The sequence below is a fragment of the Thamnophis elegans genome, chromosome 3, assembly GCF_009769535.1.
Source record: "Thamnophis elegans isolate rThaEle1 chromosome 3, rThaEle1.pri, whole genome shotgun sequence".
Lineage (NCBI taxonomy): Eukaryota > Metazoa > Chordata > Lepidosauria > Squamata > Colubridae > Thamnophis > Thamnophis elegans.
The window spans coordinates 85,493,611-85,514,830 of NC_045543.1; the positions used below are offsets into that span (position 1 = coordinate 85,493,611).

At 35.2% G+C, this 21,220-nt stretch overlaps 1 protein-coding gene across 6 annotated transcripts in view; it reads right to left on the reverse strand.

Moving 5' to 3' along the window:
- CDC14B (cell division cycle 14B) overlaps nt 1–21,220 on the reverse strand; it is a 51,547-nt gene that overhangs the window by 12,775 nt on the left and 17,552 nt on the right. For 5 of the 6 annotated variants that reach the window (XR_004255064.1, XM_032214546.1, XM_032214545.1 and 2 more), the window contains exons 3-12: nt 19,278–19,353; nt 17,163–17,255; nt 7,336–7,412; nt 6,226–6,292; nt 5,016–5,078; nt 4,561–4,648; nt 4,103–4,333; nt 2,897–3,035; nt 666–819; nt 157–254 (exon numbers count right to left, since the gene is read on the reverse strand). Coding sequence is in view for 5 of the 6 variants with exons in the window: in XM_032214546.1 (XP_032070437.1) it covers nt 157–254; nt 666–819; nt 2,897–3,035; nt 4,103–4,333; nt 4,561–4,648; nt 5,016–5,078; nt 6,226–6,292; nt 7,336–7,412; nt 17,163–17,255; nt 19,278–19,353 (1,086 nt within the window). In the remaining variant the exon portion in view is untranslated. The remainder of the gene's footprint in view (nt 1–156; nt 255–665; nt 820–2,896; nt 3,036–4,102; nt 4,334–4,560; nt 4,649–5,015; nt 5,079–6,225; nt 6,293–7,335; nt 7,413–17,162; nt 17,256–19,277; nt 19,354–21,220) is intronic. The other variant, XM_032214549.1, reaches the window with a different exon arrangement.

Consider the following 21,220-nt stretch of genomic DNA (forward strand, 5'->3'; position numbering starts at 1 on the left):
TTGGGTGATAATAAAATAAAATCACAAGCAGGCTTGTAAGTGATTCAATCACAAAGAATTACAACGAGCTTTTAAATATAACACGGAACACAACCAAATCAAATTTCAAAGAAAAAAGTGTTTGTATTTACAAAATCAAAATAAAGTTAAACTTACGTTAATGGAACTGAATATGCTTTTGCCTGCCTTTTACTTTTAAGGGCACGGAGCTTGTCCCCTTGTGTTACTGTGTGTGTTTCTTCCTCATCACTGTACTGCAAATAAATGGTAAGTCATTAAAGTTATTTATAACAAAGCTTCCAAGACCTATTACTGAAGATTCATATTTACCACAATACAAGATAGGGGTGCATTGTTTATCCCAGTTCCAATAGTTCTTATGGAAAATGTTCTGAGCATTTTAGTTTAGTTTTTGTGAAGGTCAAATCAGTAAGACAAAAGGTAACCCTGAGCAGCAGAAAGGTATTTTGGCAAAAAGTACCATTATGACTATACTTGTCTTGCAGAATGTCCTGTTCATTATTTTCTCTATTATTTGGAATGCTTGATAGGAACAGAAATACAGAACAGCCATACAAATGAATCCAACCACTTTTGTTTTATTATACCCACATTAAAAAAAAAAAATCCTAAGGTTTCCAACAGCACACCATGCGGATGATTACCGGTTCAGAATCTTTTCTGCTGGCATTCTGATTTTTTGAATCGTTAATTGAAATGTCATCTACTCCTGAAAGGATTTTTGTCACTGCAAGTTTTGGAGTCTTCTTTAGTTTTGAACGAAAAACATCACCTTCCATCCAAAGTTCTGACTGTTTCCTATAATAGAAAGAAGCTAAGTTAGAAACCAGCTCATTCCAATATATGACTATATTTATAATTCAAATGAAGTTGTTTCAGTATCAGACATTAATTGTTGCAAGGACACAGATATAACATCAGTTGTAGTTCTAGCATCATGTTTCCTAGAAATTATACAATGCCACTATTAAATTGCATGCAACTATTTCTGTCTTCCATCTGGTTCCATCCATTTTGCTCTAACAAAAGTGTTCGCTAATGGAAAAAGCCATGACTGTTACTCATTCTTCTTCCCCACATTGTTTTTTTGTGCCTCTTCCAAAACGTTGAGCTACTGGGACAGTATGAAAGGCAGGCTGGCAAGATACAGAGGCTCCTCAAAAGCCATCTTCATCCCTAAACAGCTTGGATTTTTGGGGTATAAAGACCTACCAGAAAAACAGAATCAGACCTAACAAAGTGTGATTTTGAAAATGAAGGCCAAACTTTATTTTTCAGTGTTATTGGAATGACTGTCAAAGAACATATTTAATAAGCAAAACTGACCATATGGAATGATGCACTTGTAGCCATAGATATCCATCATGGAAAACCTATGGCATGCATGCCGCAGGTGGCACGCAGAGCCCTCTCTGCAGGCATGCCAGCCATCGACCCAGCCCAGGCCACTGCGAATGTGCGCGTGCCTCCCACTGAACAGCTGGTCTTTGCATCTCTGCTGTGCATGTGTGGGGGCGGGGCCTTCCCTAATCTTCGCAGTTCCCGCACCCCCAGTGTGCCCTACTTTTCTCCACCCAGTGGACCCTAACGATCTCCTGCATTTCAGCTGCCTGTGCTTTTCCCAATCTCTGCAGGTTTCAACCTCTGTAGGTGCCTCTCCATGGTAAGAATGGACGAAAAGGCTAGGGTGTGCTGGAGGGAGAAACTGCTAAGATTGGGGAAGGCACGGGAGGCAGGAATGAAGAAGGAAGCTAGGGCGTGCTGTAGAAAGAAACTGTGGAGTTCATGAAGCCCCCCAATGCCCCGTTTTGGGCCTGAAAAGCCTTCTGCACCAACCTGAAAGCCAAAATGGAGGGGATGCACGCGCAGGGGGTGGGTGGGAAAGCATGTACAGAGAATGTGCACGCGGGGCAGGACGAATGGGCAGGGGGTGTTCGCATTGCATTTTGGAGATTGGGGCATGCACCAGTGCATTCGCTCACGCGTGCACATTGAGCCCTCAGTACCAAGGTTAACCATCACTGATAAATATAGTTTAGGATAATACACTGATTAATCCATTATCTTGTTATGCAAAATTTGTTGATGAACTATAAATTCATTTTCCACATTGGACTGCTATAAATCATAATTAAAAAAACAAGACTGGATTCATATAATTTGTTAAGCCAAATATATAAACAATATTATAGGTTAATATCCCTAAACCAAGTATTTTTAACCTAATGTGGTATAACACACTTAGTCACTGAATAGACGTGTATAATTCTGAACAAACAGTGGCAATTGCAGGTTGTTTATAATGCAGTGTCTCATCCCATTCAGAACTTAAAAGCAATGACCAGTTCCTTAAAAAGCAAATAACTAGTAACTCTCTATACGGCTATATGGTTCAAAAATATGATGATGGTTGCAACATATGCAGGTTGTCCTTGTTTAGTGACCATTTGCAGTATTTGCAGATTGAAAAAGTAACTTTCAATTTTCATGTTTATGACCTTTGCAAATCTTGCAAAGCAAAGGAAAGCTGAAGATCATATGATCACTTCACTTAGTGATCAAGTAGCTGATCCCAATTGTAGTCACAAAAATAGGACTACCTGTATGTGAGTACACCAACACCTATTTCGTATGTATGTATGAAAAAAGAACAACTATTATACATTTAAGTGTAGCTTTTTTTAAGTTGGTACTTTCCGGACATGAATGGACTGTTATTCCTTCATCAACGGCCAGGGTAGACAAGATATCTGAAGGACACCAGATTAAAGAGGTCCAGTTTGGTACTAAAAACAATTATTATATTTAACACTTAATCATCCTAGAATTGCATACAGACATAAATACAGGCATCCCTATTTAAATGTTTACATACTCCAACAAGAAATGTTGTTGAGTTCCAATCACAGAGCCAGGTCTACAAATTCTAATCCAGGCAATAGTTTCAGCAGCCGTCATCCTGTAATGCTTCATAATATAACACGCTATAAGTGTACCAGTTCTGCCAAGTCCAGCTGTATAAAAACATAAGGAAATTTATTTTATTTGGGCTTGAAGAAATTTAAGAACCTTCAATTCAAAGTTTTAACAATGGGACAACCTTTAAAGCTGTTTTTCAAAAACCTAAGGTTGTTGAATTTGCTTTTAGGAAAAAAATTCCTAAAAACTTTTATTAGACCAATTGAGGATACAAAATCAATAATACAACCTTTCAGTGGGTTTGAAATTTTGTATAAATAATATCCTGGATCTTCTCTACACTATCACTCACTTGTGCAAATAATTTTGATTGAAAATACTTGTAACAATTACCATATTTTTCAGAATATAAGACGCACACACACACACCCCAGAGGCCGAAAATTTGGCTGCGTCTTATATGCCGAATGTAGCTTTTCCGAAGCTTTTTTTTCAGCCCTATTGAGGTGTTTAGGAATGAAGCAATCTTCTGTGCTTTGCCTGCTTTTCTCATTGCTTCTCTCTCCAATGATCAGCTGTGCTTTAGAAGCTGTTTTTTATCCCCAAACAGGGGATAAAAAGTGCACGTACATGTGCTCAAAACCAGCTAAAGTGGACTAGACGAAAAAAGCTGGCCAGATGAATACTTGGTAGGCAGATTTTTTTCCCTATTTTCCTTTTCAAAAACTAAGGTGTGTCTTATACTCCAGTGAATCTTATACTCCGAAAAATACAGTACATGCATCTTTTGTAAGATCAGGCTTTTAGCAGAACATATTAACATTTCGTAACTTGCTTCTCAAGCATATTAGATTAGCATGCTTGCATACAGACAATGGCAAAGACAGGGTCATTAGTTTTGTAGCAAGAGGCCACAATAGTTTAGCCTAAGACAAAATGACCTGTTGTCTTTTAAGAATGAAAATAAAGAGTACGCTCTGCTATGATTAATTTCAACTTTTTGAGTGAAATGATCTAATTTTGATCAAACTCATTAAAATTACATCCTGAGGCAGCATTCAGAGAGCCACATCTGATGAGTTCTACAGGGATTGCTAAGGCATTTTATGAACACAATTATAAGCAATGAGACATTAATGATCTGAATTCATCACTTTAATACCTTTGCAATGAACTGCTATAGCACCTTCAGCGTTCTCACAAATATTCAGAAATGCTTTGATGATAGCATCATTAGGTATGCTTCCATCAGCAAAGAAGAGATCATAATGGTCAAACCCTCCATCTTTAAATCTTCTAGCGTCATACATCTTCTTATTCAGGCGGATTACAGTGGTAACATTATGTCTTCTGAAGTATGGAAAATAGGCTTCAGGAGCATGATGTGGATACCCTTGAAGGAAAAAAACAAATGCAGAAAAATATGTCAGATACAACTCATTGGTAAAAGAGCATCCAAATCTATACAAAGGTGTTTTTCTCCACAAACATTCAATCTGATAAGGGAATATCCTGGGGTAAAAATAAGGCAGCCGCAACTACCAGATTGACCAACAGTCCAATTCTGTATCTGGTAGTTTCCTATGGAATGTCATAAAATTCTTTATAATTTAAACATACCATTTTCAATTCTACTTCTTGAGTGAGGTCCACTGAAGGCCATGATTTTTTTGGGTATTATCCAGTTGAAGTCTCCATTTTCTGCTCTCTGTTAAGAAATAACACATTTTTTTAAACTTCATTTCTGATATATAGCATTCAATCTACCTGTTTTAGTGAACAAAACAAAGGAGAAAGGATTTTTAATATAAAGGTCTTGTTGTATATAAGAATATATACTCTCAATTTCATCTGGGATTATAGACCACATGCTATCACGCTTTTAATCTTAACTGAAAAGCCACTTCGCATAGTAATGTGACAATTTTAAATTAAGTTTCGTTACTTATTTTTTCCACCTCCATTTAAATTTATTTTGAAACATTCAAGTGATGTAAATAAAAGTGCCAATTTTATGCAAAAATAGTCTCAATAGTAACTGTAAGTAATTACTAAAAAAAGTGAATGATACTTACTTCATAATGCTCATATTCATTTACATCAAACGTATTGAAATCAAGGAAGCCATACTGCAATGCCTATAATCCATAAGAAATGAATTTAACATGTAGAAATCCAGTAGAGTTGATGAGAAACATTCTTTCTAAACACTTTATTTACCAATCATCAGCATAGTAACTGATTTGATTTAAACATTCCTACCAGAAACCTTCTAAATTAGCAGCACAACCTCTATAAACTAGCAGACATGGTAAGTTCAAATTCAACATATTCAAGCTAGAAACTTTGAATAGTTATGAGCCGAGGTGGCGCAGTGGTTAGAGTGCAGTACTGCAGGCTATTTCAGCTGACTGCTAGTTCGGCAGTTCGGCTGTTCAAATCTCACCGGCTCAGGGTTAATTCAGCCTTCCATCCTTCCGAGGTGGGTAAAATGAGGACCCGGATTGTTGGGGGCAATATGCTGACTCTGTAAACCGCTTAGAGAGGGCTGAAAGCCCTATGAAGTGGTATATAAGTCTAACTGCTATTGCTATTGCTAATACTTAAAAAGCACCACATAACAGTTATTACTGCTTAAATGCTACTTACTGTATTTTTCAGAATATAAGACGCACCAAGATTTTGAAGAGGCAAATAAAAAGAAGTTTTTGCACTCTGCAGACTTCCCAAAAACAGTCTGTTTTTTTGTGAAAACAGATCCATTTCCCCCCCCCCCCAAAAAAAAGGCATGCACAGCCTTTAGGAAGCTTGTAGAGTGCTCGGGGGGGGGAATGAGCAAAAAACATCCCATTTTTTGCTCATTTCTGCCCTCCCCAGTCCCCAGGAGAACTTTGGAAGCCCCCAAAGGCTATGCACGGCCATTTTTGCAAAGGGGGGCGGGGTTTCAGGAGGCCAAAAATGCTGTATTCAGTGTATGAGACGCAGCCAAATTTTCACCCTCTTTTTTGAGGGAAAAAGGTGCATCTTATACTCTGAAAAATACGGTCGCTTTATAATGAAGCTTTCACCGCTCAAGTTAACATAAACAAGCAGCCAATCTTGAAGGTCAAAATGCATGAATGGTATAACATAGAAAGGAAACCAAAGAATTCTTGAGAGTCTTCTTGCATACTCACTATTGGAACTTGTTTTAACTTATTTCTCTGGTTTATCTAGTTTCAGAGATTAAATTTCCTTAGGATTCCAAAAAGTTTAAATAAATAACAATCATACTAACATACTAACCTTATTTATTGCCTGGAAACAGTCAAGCAGAGTTAGATGAAAAGTACAGGTACCAAATGCAGCATCCCTGTGAGGAATACATGTATGAGCTCAAATTCAGTTTGCAAGACAAAATAGCTGATGTTTCTCATTTGCCTATATTTCTGTATACCTATTTTCACTACATCAGCACTACGTGGTCTAGTAAGGACTAAAAAACCACCAGATGTTCTCCAGTTCTTTAGCATCTATTTATTGCTTTTCCAGATTCTATTTACACCAACGTATTATGCTAGTGAGGGCTTATAAATAAAGTTGTTAAACTGATAAAATCTGTCACATGAAATAGCCACAGCACTGAAACAGCACACGATGGGCATAATTTCTATCACATGGCATTTTAAGGCTGCTGATCCAAAAACAAGAAACAAATTCCATTCCACCAAGATGTGGAAGAGAGAGAGAGAGAGAGAGAGAGAGAGAGAGAGAGAGGAGAGAGAGAGAGAGAGAGAGAGAGAGAGAGAGAGAGGAGAGAGGAGAGAGAGAGAGAGGGAGAGAGAGAGAGAGGGAGAATGGACACCATCTATCATCTTGACAAGCAGTCCATCAGTCTTTTCCATTATCCAAACCAATTTCATCAGTAAGAGAACAGATTTAATAGCCTCAATAGTATATTAAGAATCCATATCTACTCATCTTTTCCGTTTCCTACCCATTCCTTCTCTGAGAACAGAGAATCTCTCTTTTATGGATCTGAGTTTGGGTATTACATAAAGTCACAATGTATTTGATACTTTTAAACTTTAATATGAGGGTGCTAAGAGGGTTGCCAAATAAATCATCACTTACTTATAGCAACAAGTCATTTTGAAACAATGGCTTACATTTTCCTCATTCATTATGCTAGTCAACTGCAGAATAAGAAATGTAGCCATACAGAAAGCCTTAATATTATTTGGACTTCAACTGCCTAATCCTAACATAGACAGGGGTAAGTATACTAGGAGATGAAAGTCCACTTATTTTAAATTGTCAAGATAGAAAATACCAATTTACATATTCCAAAGGGTTAGGAGATCAGTATAATGTTTTTTTTTAAGTAGACACTGTTCAATTGCATGCTTTTATTACCTGAATGGAACATATGAAACATTCCCAAATAGTAAATGCCTGTACACACTTTCCGGAGATTCTCTAAGGTATATTATCTGTTTCAAGAAAGAAAGGGAAAACATTCTTACAGAAGTTTTAAGGAATCCATTATTAAATTATCTAGTATTTTTACCTGCTAAACAAATGACACAGAATTTGAGAATAGAACTGAAAAATGAAACATACTAGCCAACATGAAGTCAGTGATAAGGTAAGAGAAACTGAACAAAATGTCATACAAGTGTGAGTACTTTTCAAGTTCCATACAGAGCCACTGTAGAAAATCTACAATTCAAAATTAGTTATGCCTTCATTGTAACATTTGCTTCATAACATAAGCCATATATAGCATGATTCAAAAGGTCATTTATTTCATACATGAGTAAGAATTATTAAACCAATGTTTAAAGAAGCACGACAACATTCTGGCACTTAGGTAGCCAGATCTAGGGTTGTAGTTATACAGTTACTATTAATATAACCATTTGGGAACTATTTTAGACAAATTGCTTTTACCAATACCTCAATACTCAAGAGGAACTGCATCATACTCATACCATATCATTTTAGCACAATGGTTACACAGAACTCCCACCAGGCCTAAAAAATTTTTTATCTGTATTGTTTATTTAATAGAACAATAAACAGAAGACTTCTGGCAACATCTTAAAAACTTAACATTGTACTGTGATTTAATCACTCCTCATCAACCCAGGTATTCAGATCACCCATTTAATTGTAACTGTTAACAGTAATAACTAATAAAATACACATATACCTACTCTGATAAAAAATGAAAAAAGACCCCTCAATGATTAGCAATTTCTAATAAATTTCAACCCCAATTTTAAACTAAAAACATTCTAAGAACTAAATAACACAAAATTTCTGTCTCCCAAACTGACAATGTTCTCCTAGGAGATGAAGTAAAGACTAAAATTATAGGTGAAACATAATTCTATGGCTGCAACTCTTTATTATCCAATTAGCATCCTCAAGACAATATAGCTGTACACAAAGTAATTATCCATTACACAGATTTAAAATTGCAGGTCCTGTTTCAAGAACATCCAAATCTCTTGATGAATAGATGCTACATTCTCATGAGCACAACTAGCTATTACCACAAACCTTGAAGAGGAAATTCACATGCCGTGTTAATTAATGTAGTTAATGTAAGCTTTTTAAAAAGCCCTTAGTAATTAGAAACTGCTCTGAAAAGCCAAACTGACAATAACTACAAAATGTTAAATTTGAATTTCAAATATGAGGAAGATATACATTAAATAAAACACTTCGTACAAGCAGATGCGCATTCATATAAAATGGGGAAATGTTTTATAAATAACATTTAGCACCATTTCTAAACACCCAATTTCAAAACTAATAGTTTCACTTGACCTCCCAGATAAAAGTTTCAAGACTAGATTAAGAAGGCTGTCCTAAATGAAAAGAAAATATACTTCCATTTCAATTGTACTCTACAGGTAGTCCTCATTAAATGACCACTCATTCAGCAACCATTCAAACTCGGGTTAGCAAGTGGTACTCTTGGTCAGTCTTCAAAGTTTTGGCTGTCAAATGCCCTTGTGACCATATGACTGTGATAAGGGTGTCTGGCAGTTGGCCTGGATTTCTGACTGCTGCAACATCCCACAGACACAATTTGTGGCCTTCCCTGCTGGCTTCCCACAAGCAAAGTCAATGGGGAAGCAGCAGGAAGTCAGAAGTTGCTATCATAGGAAGTCCTCAGTTATTAACAGTAACCCGGCAGTGTTGCTGTTAAGTGGTAGGGTCATGTGATGTTGCACTTTATGACTGCATTGCTTAATGACAGAGATTCCAATCTCAATTACTGTCATTAAGCAAGGACTACTTGTATTTCCAGACATTGCCTATAGCTCAGAAATGATAGTTCCCTGCTCTACCCAAAACTACTTGATAATCCTTTGTTAATTCTGTTAGAATTAGTGGTTTTAATGTTGGAACCAGTGGGAGCATAATTGAAGAATTAGTATGGTGTAATAAAGTGCTGCATTAGAAACGGGAAATAACTTCATCTGGACAGCTCACTGGGTGACTTTGAGCCAGTCACATTCTTTGACCTATCTTACACACTGCGGGAAAAGATGCAGGAAACACTATGTACAATATATCACTTGAATCCTTGAAAACAAAGGTAGCATTTAAATTTGACAAAGTTCTAAGAAAAAGTGTTGCTTTCTAAGATGGCAGTTTTTATAATTGCCTTCTTATCCCCTGAAGTACCATAGGTACATTGCAACATTCTACAATAGGGGTGGAGAACAATAGCCCTTCATCATTTGTGGACTTCAATGTCCAGAATTCTTACGGGCTCAGGAATTCTTGGGAGTTGAAGTCCACAAGTCATATAGGAGCCATCGTTTCTCACCTCTGTTCTAGAAAATTTATACAAAGCCATTAAATTTATAGTGCCTGGGTGTCAAAATGTTTGGCTTACCTGGGCAGAATTGCTTGAAGAGGAATTATCTTTGACCAATATAGTTAACATCACTAAAAATAATACTTTTTTTTAAAATTTATGATTTTGTGAGGTTGCACTACTTAAGCTGCCCAGGGCCATGGGTGGACATGCCTGGTATAATGCTTAATTCTGTTTTCTTCAGAATGTTGTATTTTTCATAAGAAATATCATCGCTTGCAAGCTTGTACGGAGTATCATTTTCACACATTTAGTCTTTCTACAGAAAAATAACTCCTATTCTCCACAACAATTTTGAGCAATCTGTATGCAGGAAGAATGTGAATGCATATATTCATATAAACAGGCTGTAATGGAATTTATGTTTGCTGTTCCTTTTCCTGCCAGGTGCAAAATAGACAAAGATGTTGCTCAATCTTGCTGTATTACAGTGCTGGATAAATGCAATTAACTTGCAAAACGCAACCTTATGCTTTTTTCCCTTAAGAGACAAGAAAAGCTGTACCAAGTGGTACTATAGCCTGCACTTAGGCAAATGCCATGGATGCAATTAAGAAAATTTGCTCCCTGGATTTTACTTTTAAAAAACAGTAAACTAATTTTAAACAGACAGAAGTAGAAAGCAACAAAAAACTCTCCTCTTAGTTCTGCAAGGAGGATTATAGTTTCTGAAAGGAAGGTAGAGGAGATTTACTGTTAAGAAAATATGAGAGAATAGTACAGTGCATAAAAGGAGTCTTCGATTTTTGACTGCAATTGGGACTAGGATTGCCATCGCGAAGCAATACGGCCTTAAAGTACAATGTGGGCGACTGGAGAAGGCTCTGAGACCCAGTGCAGGCAGTGCATGAGTTGAGGAATGGGTGCTTTGGTATGGTTGAGTCACTCGAGCTCAAGAAACTGGGAAGGAAGACACAACATGTGTAGCCATGGTGGCGCAGTGGTCTAGAGTGCAGTATTGCAGGCTAACTCTGCATTCCACCTGCCAGGATTGATCAATTCAAGATGACTCAGCCTTCCATCCTTCTGAGGTGGTAAAATGAGGAGCCAGATGTTGTGGGAAATATGCTGAGTCTGTCAACTGCTCAGATCAGGGGTGTCAAACTGGCGTCTGCGGGGCGGATGTGTCACGCATAGGCCACGCTTAACCTAGCTCTGCAAAGGGGAAAAATGTCACGAAAGGTCACGTGACGTGACAAACTTGATAACCGTGGCTTAGAGATATATAATTGCTATTGCTATGTGCTAAATTTGGTTCATGTGATCATGGGTGTGCTACAATGGTTCTAAATCCCTTTGTTAATGCTGTCATAACCTAGAATGGTCACTGAATAAATTAGTGTAACCCAAGGTCTACCTATAAATCCAGAAAGACATTATAACTGGAATAATTTCAACAATTACGGTAACTTCTTTGAAATGTTTTTTTTTTTTTAAAAAATAACCATTGTTTATATCTTTTACAAAAAGAAAACATTTAAAGCTAAATATTTATTAATAAATAAATATTTGTAAACTAATATTATTGAAGAAGTTGTTTCATCCCTACGTCTCAGTCGCCTTCCTGGAAACTGATTAATTCATATTTATTTAACAGTGCTTTAGAGGAGTAAGGTAAGTGTTCACCTCACACATATGTGCTAATCGTTCCTGACTCTAGGGAGCAGTGCTCATCTTCGTTTCAAAGTCGAAGAGCCAGCTCTGTCCGAAAATGTCTCCGGGTCATGTGGCTGGCATGACTCAACACCGAAGGCACATGGAATGCGTGTTACCTTCCCACCAAGGTAGTCCCTATTTTTCTATTTGCATTTTACATGCTTTCAAACTGCTAGGTTGGCAGAAGCTGGGATAAATAACAGGAGCTCACTATGTTACGCGGCACTAGTGATTCAAACCATCGACCTTTTTGATCGACAAGCTCAGCGTCTTAGCCACTGAGCCACCATTGCCCTAAGTTTAGAGGAATGGATTCCACCAAATTAATCATTGACAATCATTGATATTCAGTTTCCCCCCTCCCCCCCCCCAACTAAGTGTTAACAGTATCAATGTGCAAACACATTTTGCGATAACACACTGGATTAACCTGCAACACAAATCTATATATATTTGCAATTCTCACTGAGTAGTACCAAGGAAAGAAGTCCTTATTTTCCTCTGACAATTTATTCGAAGATTCAATAAAGGCACAATAGAGCTGGCTGCAATCATGTTGGAAAAAAAAATTAAGAACAGGTCATGGATTTCATTTTCTCTTCTCCAACCTAGGAGTGAATTCTTCCAGTTCAATTACTATTAATATTGATGGAGATGTTAACACTGAATTATTGTGAAGGAAAGTTCTTGAACTCAAATAAAGGAAGGAAGGAAACATTCTTAACTAGGTTAACAGTTGGGTAACAGCATGTCTGCAGCATCAAAAGTAGCTTATTTATCGAACACATACAAATCGGTTACTCATATTTTCTAGTTGAAAACATGCAATGAAGTTGAATCAAGTTTTTAAAACAGCTATCACGAAGTTTGGAAAAGAGGAAGACCTGTAAGGTTAAGCACATTTTTAGAAAAAACAAATAAGTCTAGGGTAGTTTCAAATCTCCAGCAGTTTATATTTTTATTTTAAAATGTATCTTTTCATAAAAGTTTTTTTTAAAGAGTCTGTACCTACAAAATCATAATCCTAAACCAATGCATAAATAAAACTTATGAACTGGCAATGCAAAATTAAAGGCAGCAGAAATTTCTTAAACCGGTGAAAGAGAGACAGAAAAAAAGGCCTTATGTACAGTGGAAAGTAAACCTTGACATCTAATATAGGATAAAAATAAGGTAATATATGATCTCTTGGATAAAATACACACAAGAATACTGTATGAAGTACACACTCAAAGAGAAGGAGAATATTATACAAAGCAAAAGAAAAATACCAGCAGCCACATAAAATCTGAAGAACACATTTTTAAAAATAAAATAAGGAAATGCCTATGAAAATCTACACACTGAACATGAAACATACTTCTGGCATTACGTTTTATGCATTAACCTAGAAATTAAACTGATTTTACTGGCATATATTTACCATAATTTCATCTAGTTTCAAAATTCTAATGGGAAAGAAGTTGCATGTTTGAAAGCTACATCAGAGATGATGTGTCTGCTTCAACAGCGTCATCTACAACAGGGTTACAACTAGAAATGTTGAAACCTAGGAAGGATTTTTAGAAAAAAAAGGGAGAGGGAGCACAAGGGGTGAAGGAAACTGCTTACCCTGAAGGAAGAAGATGAGAAAATAAAGTACACAGAGTGAGTCCTGGAGAAGATCACCGAATTACGCAATTCTTGGGGAGTAGGACCCAGAACGGTAGCCCTCCAAAACATAATTAGTGCAAGCCTGAGAAAAAGAAACACTGTTACTAAGTTAATGCAGGTTGGGAAGGAAGAAGTGAGATGGAGGCAGAAGACAAAGAAAGGAGGACACGACATATAGAAGCTATTTCTAATTTAAGACACATAAAAGGAAACAGAAGAAAGGACATTCTGTGTTAATCCTTGTATTAGTAGATTGAAAGCACCTACTGCAGAAGTTAGTATGATAATATGAATGTGTTTCTCCCCACACAGTGCTGCCTTTTTAAAACAAATTGGCATATTAATCTTTAGTTAAGCAAAGCAGAAACACTGGATTAATCTTATTTTCTAATTGCTATTTCCTCAGCATTCCTACATGCTTTCCAACAGCACAATTCCCCCGTTATATATTCTAATTACTTCAATACAGCTTGGCATATAAGAAGTGAATAAGAAGGCATGTAGAGATGAGAATTATTACAAAGACTAAAAACAGTTTACTAAGAACATCTATACGGTCTTAAGAAATGTTGCAATCTTTTTATGTTATTTCAAACACCTCTTTCTTCTGCTACAGAACTTTACATAGCTACTCATCTGTGTATTTGAAATTCTTACTGACTATGGTAGGAAAGTAAAAGACTTGACAGGATTTAACACAAAAAATAAAAATAGGTAGTATCACCAGATGTAAAAACAACCATAAAGACAAAAATCTGTTCTTACAACATTTCATAACCTGAGGAAGGTAGCAGTAAATATGCAAGCAGCAATCTCTTGATTCAGTGTACAGTACACCATTTTCAGAAAGGTGTTATTTATAAAGTTATGAAAAAGAAACTATTTTAGGCTTCCTCTTCTTTGCCCAAGCTTGCACATTCAATTCTCAACTGGGTCCCAAAACCAATTAAGCAGATAAGAGTCACTGACCTGAAAGCTTTTCTAACTTTGCGAATTGTGTTACATAGGACAACTTTGTAAATAAATTTATTTCTAAGATTAAAAATACATTTCGGAATTGCAATGCACTGTAAAATTTGAAAATATTTTGTCAATTACTTTTAAGGATATAATAACCATTAGAAAAATGCATTTACTGTAACAAATTACAGATGCTTGAAAATATTAATATTCTGATGATAGCTACTAGATACCATTAAATTCTAAGCTATAGTAATCCCAGTTAATTAACACAAGAACTTGCATTGTAATAATGCTTAAGAATTGTCACATCAAGTAGAAAGCTATTATACTCTTCATATTTAATATGCCTTGAAATCTTACTAAATATTTTAGCATGTCCTCTAGAAATATCTAATACAATTTCAAACCCTAGTGGAGACTAGAACAGAAAGGCTATTAACAACCATAACAAGTTCTTTGAAAAAGGAATTTAGCATTGAGCAATAGGAATCTCTCCACATTAAATACAACTATTTTCATTCTTAAGGGCACGAGCCAATTCGAAAATAAAATATAATGCAGACTATTCATTCTCATCCTGTATAATCTGCTCAAGGCATTTGGGTTTTCAACTTGAAAAGACCAGATCAACTGAAATCTCTCTCCTTCCCTCCTTCCTTCTCTCTCTCTCTCTCCTCTCCTCTCTCTCCTATCCTCTCTCCTCTCTCCTCTCTCTCTCTCTCTCTCTCTCTCTCTCACACACACACACACAACACCACACACACACACACCATTATAGGAGGAAATAAATCTGTTGAAAATTCCTATTAGATTGAAATACATTGTATATAATAATTTTTATATAAGCAAGAAAGTGTAAGTTTTTTAATTATATTCTCAATTATCAAACAAACATGAAGATATTTTATATGAATAAAACCACTGGCTTTCAGTAATTTGTTTACGATTACATACATGGGTAACATTTTGTATCTCATAATACTATATTACATATCCTAGTAAAGGCATTTCATTGTGTGCACAAGAGTAGAAAAATCTCTAAGATAACTGCAACTGAAGTTTTCAGTTAGCAACGTACACTTAATTTATATCAATAATAATTAGTTGATTAAACTATCTTATTATTTTTGGAATAAGTAATTGCGTAAACTAAATATTTAAATTCCTTTTAGAATATTAATTCAGATAAATCTGCAGTAAAGATACATTTGGAATTGGAATGAAAACAGATGAGGTATACTTGTGTTAATAAATATGATTTACCCACATTCTTCTGTTATAACAACATAATGATAATCAAGTTTGACAATGTTGGAATGCTGTAAATTGGAGATGACAAGTAGTGGCACATTGCTTGCTTGCCGCTGTCACTAACGAAGCCCCAGAGCATTCCCCGATCATGTAAAAAATAGTTTTATGATAGTGTAGTTTCTGCTATTTAAATCCTTACAATCCACCCAATCAGTCAAAACTGGCCCCTTAGGTGGTATTATGATGTTATAGATCAAGCACTGAGCCCAAAAATAATTAATAAAAATGGATTATGCCTTCCTTTCCAGTTGCTAGCAGTAACTAAATTGGATTAAAAGAATGTGTACCTGACGACAATGTGTACCTGACGACAATTAAATAAACAAGTGTGATTCTCTGAATAAAACTCTGTGTTACACTGCACAGTGATAATCTGTTAGTTGAACAAAGCACATTGACCATATGGCTCTCAGGCATAGTCTTCAAAGCCATGACACTCATCCACCCTCATGCATAGGAGAAAATAATTATGCCTATTATCCTGGATCTTAAAGACTGACTTAAAACAGATTTTTGTGCACTATTAACAAATACAGAAATAGCACAATGATTTTATGAAAAATATTAAATCACAATTCCAAATGCTATGAAGAATAGGAAGGACTGTCACTTTCATAAGGACTTTTATTTTTGGATAACCAGATCAGAATCAATGGATCATGTCACTTACTCTTCATAAAGCAAGCATACTTTAACATGTACAGATAACATGCGAAAGGATAAACTTGCAGATTAGGAGCCCAGTCACTTTTCCACCCTGTCCTCATTGATTGATTCCTTTATTACATGAATGAAAATACCTTTTATATAAAAATTATAACTACATCCTCTCCTCAGATAGCATTTTAGTGACTTTGCCATTAAGTGAAATGGTTGCTAAGCAAACTCATGACCGAGAAAGAGAGTAAAGATCACTGGCTACTACTGGGATCTTTCAGATAGTTTCTCCTGTAGTGACCCTGTGCTGATTAGAACCCTTCCACTGGCTCATCTTTGGCCCGAAACTGATACTAATCAGAACTAAATAAGTCTTACACTGAAAACATTCCTTGTCAGGCACAGGAAAATTGATTCTAAATGTCTGAATTGGTCAAAAAGAACAAATTTTTGTTGTCATTTATTATCAATGTATTTGAAAAGGATTACTAACTGTGGCTAAATAAGGAGTGGGTATAATGAATAAAGATGGAAATTAAGCTGCAATTCCAAACTTGGAACCCTATTAGGTCAGAACCCGATTTGGTTGTGGTCAGAAGCATTTGTGACCACAGGTTCTACTGTATGTCATTTTTAAAATAATGAATATTATAAAGTAGTGAGCCATGAAACCAATGGATCATTTTCTGCCACTTTTTCTAGTCCCTGGTATGCTCATTATAATGGGGTTTAGCTTTTTTTGTTTGTTTAGGGGCATTTTTTGGATCCTACTCTTGTTTTCAAACAAGCCTCCCCCCTTCTTTACTATCTTTCACACAAATTGGAGTCCACTTTGTGATTGCCATTTCACAGAGTTGTTTTTAATTTAATTTTTGTTTTACTTAAGTAAGTTCTCTCTATGTGACATCTAGAGAATTTATACTGAAGTGCCCTTGATGAAGAAAATGCACAACACAACTCTTTAATCTTTAAACATAGAAGAATATGTTTCTACTCATATACTATGTAAAAAAGGAAATAAGCTGAAAGTTATTTCCAATTCTGACACCGAATAGAAGTCAAATTTGCGAACCTTGCCAGTTTAAGATGTTAAAATACTTACTGTGTAGCAGCCTATGAGGAAGGCTGCATTGGCTTGCTTTTTCTGATCCGAACCACAATAATGGAACAATCTTCTCCTTAACATGGTAAAAGACTATCAAGAAATGAACAGAATTATAATTGTAATCCCTGGATATTAGATATATTAATGAATGTAATATTCCAAATACAATTTAAATAGTCAGATGCAGAGCTGCTACATTTAAGAAGTCGTTCCATGACAACATCCAATATAAAAGAGAATGTGGATTCTTATATTACAAAGGACAGCAAGAGAAAAAATAATAATATTCAAATTAATATTTTAAGTCATGTTCCTTTAAGTATAGTCCAAAGACCCCTAGGGCCCCCCTAAGACCCTCTCGGGAATTCACCATAATTGGAATTATTTGCTACATAGTAAGACATTTGTAAAAATTTAAAACATCATTTTTCTCATTATTTTATGTTTTAGCACCTTTTGACAATTTTTATTTATGTTAATACCTAATGCATTTATTATTATTTTATATAATTCCATGTAATGATTCCAAATAGTCTTCAAATGTATCAACTTACATTTTTATGGCAAATATTAATAAATATAATCCATACAAATAAACATTATTTCATTCATAATTTTTAAAATTGGGAAGGTATCCTGAGAGCAAAAAATTTAAGAAACAAAATTTTAAACAACCACTAGCTTAATGAAATAATTTAGAAGGTTCCAGCATGCTTCAGTGATTGGTTTCATTCAGCATTTTGACTCAATTGTAAATTGAAATTACTATAGAGCAATGTTTCTCAACTTTGCTGATTTAATGTCCAACTAATTTACAAAGTGGTTTAAGATGCATTAATTACTTTCCTGCCTGTGATAATCATTATTCATTTACAGCAGGAAAGGGACAGACACATACTGACATAATCTAGAACATACAGGGATTATATTCCTAAAGGTGTGTATCTATAAAAAAGGCCAGTTTTTAAGAATACTAGATCACTGAAAGCATAATTTCTATGAAACCAAGTTTTTCAGGGTAATTTGAATAACAGAATTCAGAATTAGGCAATATTTTTGAATTCCATACTAATAACTCTTCAGCTGAAAATCTTAAAACTACAGCGGTATGTTGAATAAAGATGTTCCTATTTCAATGGAATTTCAAAACTGAATTAAAATATATTGTTACACAATAATATGAAGTACTTTTGATATTTTAATATAAATTATATTTTAATAGATTAATAGTAAGCAATTCGATGCTGCATAAAAACATCTGGAAAATAGTTTGAATTATGTTTGGTGATTTTAGAAGTTCCAGTGGTTTTTACAATGCCACATATTGCAATAGTGTCAATTATTACTGACACTATGGATACTACTTTCACACATGAAAATAACTGGCTAGTTACCATGCAGCTCTGTCAGCTGTTGCTGTGACTATTTACAATGAAAAAGAGAGAGAAATTACAAGCTATTATTTGTATATGACCACACTGATTAAAACAAACATAGTAACCAAAAACTATTTCATTTTCAGAGGGATCATGAATGGGAACAGATTTCATTCCAGCAATTTATTATACATTAAAGTACATTTCCATAAATATAAGAACTGTATTTTCAGTATTATACTTACATAATAAGTGACTAAAATGTTCAAGAATGTGAATAACTATGAATATGCATAAGCTGTTCAAAATATACTAAAGCAAATTTCCTTCTGTAACTAAAAGCCAGATATTGATAACCAGCCACTCCAATGTATTCCAGGGAAGAGATCCAACAGTTTCTCAATAAGTTTCTTCTGCTCCTGGTAACTAGGACTTCAAGTTTTATAAGTTTACATTTCTTCCTTTAATCATTATCCACATTATGAATTCAAAATTATTGATACTCTGAAATAAAATCTAAAACTGATCATGTATTTTCCCACTCTTCTGGCAAACATATTCTCCTTCAGTAGAGTAACTACAGTGCCCAAATACCGTAAATCTTGATTTTATTATTTCTTCTGGGTGGGGAGTATACAAATAATAAAAAAGTGCAAACACGACAAATAGAAAAGAATGTTCACTCCCTCTAACATTTTATAAAGAAACTGAGAATGACCGAACTATTAGATGTTACCTTTAATTTTTTATTTAGCTTGCAACAGTATCTGTAAATCATTGCCAGATTGAGAGGGCCAAAATCTGCATAGAAGCTTGGAAAAAGGGAGGGGAAAGGAGAAGAGAAGGATGGGAAGGAAAAAAAAGAACTCATTGAAATAATCTGTTTTTTGTTTTAAAAAAAACCACATTCTCTCAACACACTCCACTGCAAGCTACTTAGATCTTAATAATAGGCATTATAACTGGCACATTCCCATCTCTTTCAATATAACCATTGAAACTCCAATTTAATTAGGGGGGGGGAATCTTGCAAGCTTTACATATATTGCCAATAAGTCAACAACACCTCCTAGATTATGAAATCAATAAATGGTGAAACCATTTTAGAATAGGTAATGCAAATATTTTTTAGGCATATCTTCAATTAAAATGTAAAAGTGACTAATTCAACAGTACACACATAACATGCGCAAATAGATCAGACTACTAAGGATATTGTAAGCCTGAAGTATCAACTCACAAAAGAGAGCTAATTGACTCAACTCTGCATGATTCATTGATTGGAGCGTGTTTGTATATGCCAATAGGCTTGGTGTTTTAACTGACCCAATTCTTCATTGTATGCAATTGATAAAGGACCTACAGATGCAGAAATCAGAATGTTAATCATTGGCTAAATAGGGAAAAATACTATTTAGATGATCTTATGGCAGGTTATAATGACAGAAAGGCACTAAGGAATGACTAATATACAGAGCTAAAGTGAGATTATAAAGCCACGTCATCATTTGTACCATTCTGATCTTCAGGAGAATACAAAGAAACATGTCCATGAATCATGCAGAGTATACATATCCCAAATGATATGCATCAATTTATGGATGAATGATGCTTAAGTATAGATTTCTTTTCAGAATTCCACAATCAAACTCAGTCACGTAAGATGGTTTGGGGGGGGGGGGGAAACAGTCCAAACAAGCAATACCTAAGTTAGAACTATTTATAGTTTGCTTCGCATCCATGATGGATATATTTTCTGCGAATAATATGCAAGATTGAATTTTTTTAGTCAACTAGTGATATCTAGGGCAAAACATTTCACAACTGAGAAAACCCTGAACCTAGAGTAGACTTTCCCATTGTATTCCTTCAGATGTGTTGAGTTCAACTCCCACAATTTCCAAATAACTGGAGGGAACTAGAATAGGATAGTGCCCTGGACTAGGAGGAAGACAATCAGCCTCTAAACATTTCAGCCATATAGATGACAATTTCTTGGGCAGCCTAATGCTCAAACAGCTTGAAAACTGAACAACCATTGCTCTTACCGGTAGCATAGTGAATTGTTATGAGAAATCATTTAACAGGTCTTGTCTGAATTGACACCTAGAATTATTTTCTATTAATTTTTCTGGACTGCAGGCCTTTTCTAATATAATTCAACTAATTCATATTATTAAAATGAATTGAAGTCTGTAGCTTCAACCCAGTCAATAATTTCAACTGTCTCAGGGTAAATACAAAATTTTTGATCTCTGTAAAAATAACTCTCCTTAAAGCAATGGTGAAATACCATGGAAGTTAGGAAATATTTTGAGTCTATCCAGCAAAATAACACTGCAACACCATTTTCACTTGTAATAAATGTAATAACAATGCTACACATTCCCATATTTGTAATTTCTGGAGGCCAATATGAGAATACTGTATTCCAACAGAAGATCTTCTCTTTATTTCAACTGCTTGTCATTCAAAGATATACAATCCAAGGCTACAATTTCCTACTTGAACTCCCAGGTATACTGGATTTCCACTGCCTTTAACATTTATCTGGAGGGTAAGAGAATGCTTGATAGGCCACAAGTTTCTCTGTGTAAATTTATGAAAACATAGATCTTGTTCAGTATTTTAATTATAATAACTAATCAAGGAAGCATGCTTAGCCTCTGTAGTAGAAAA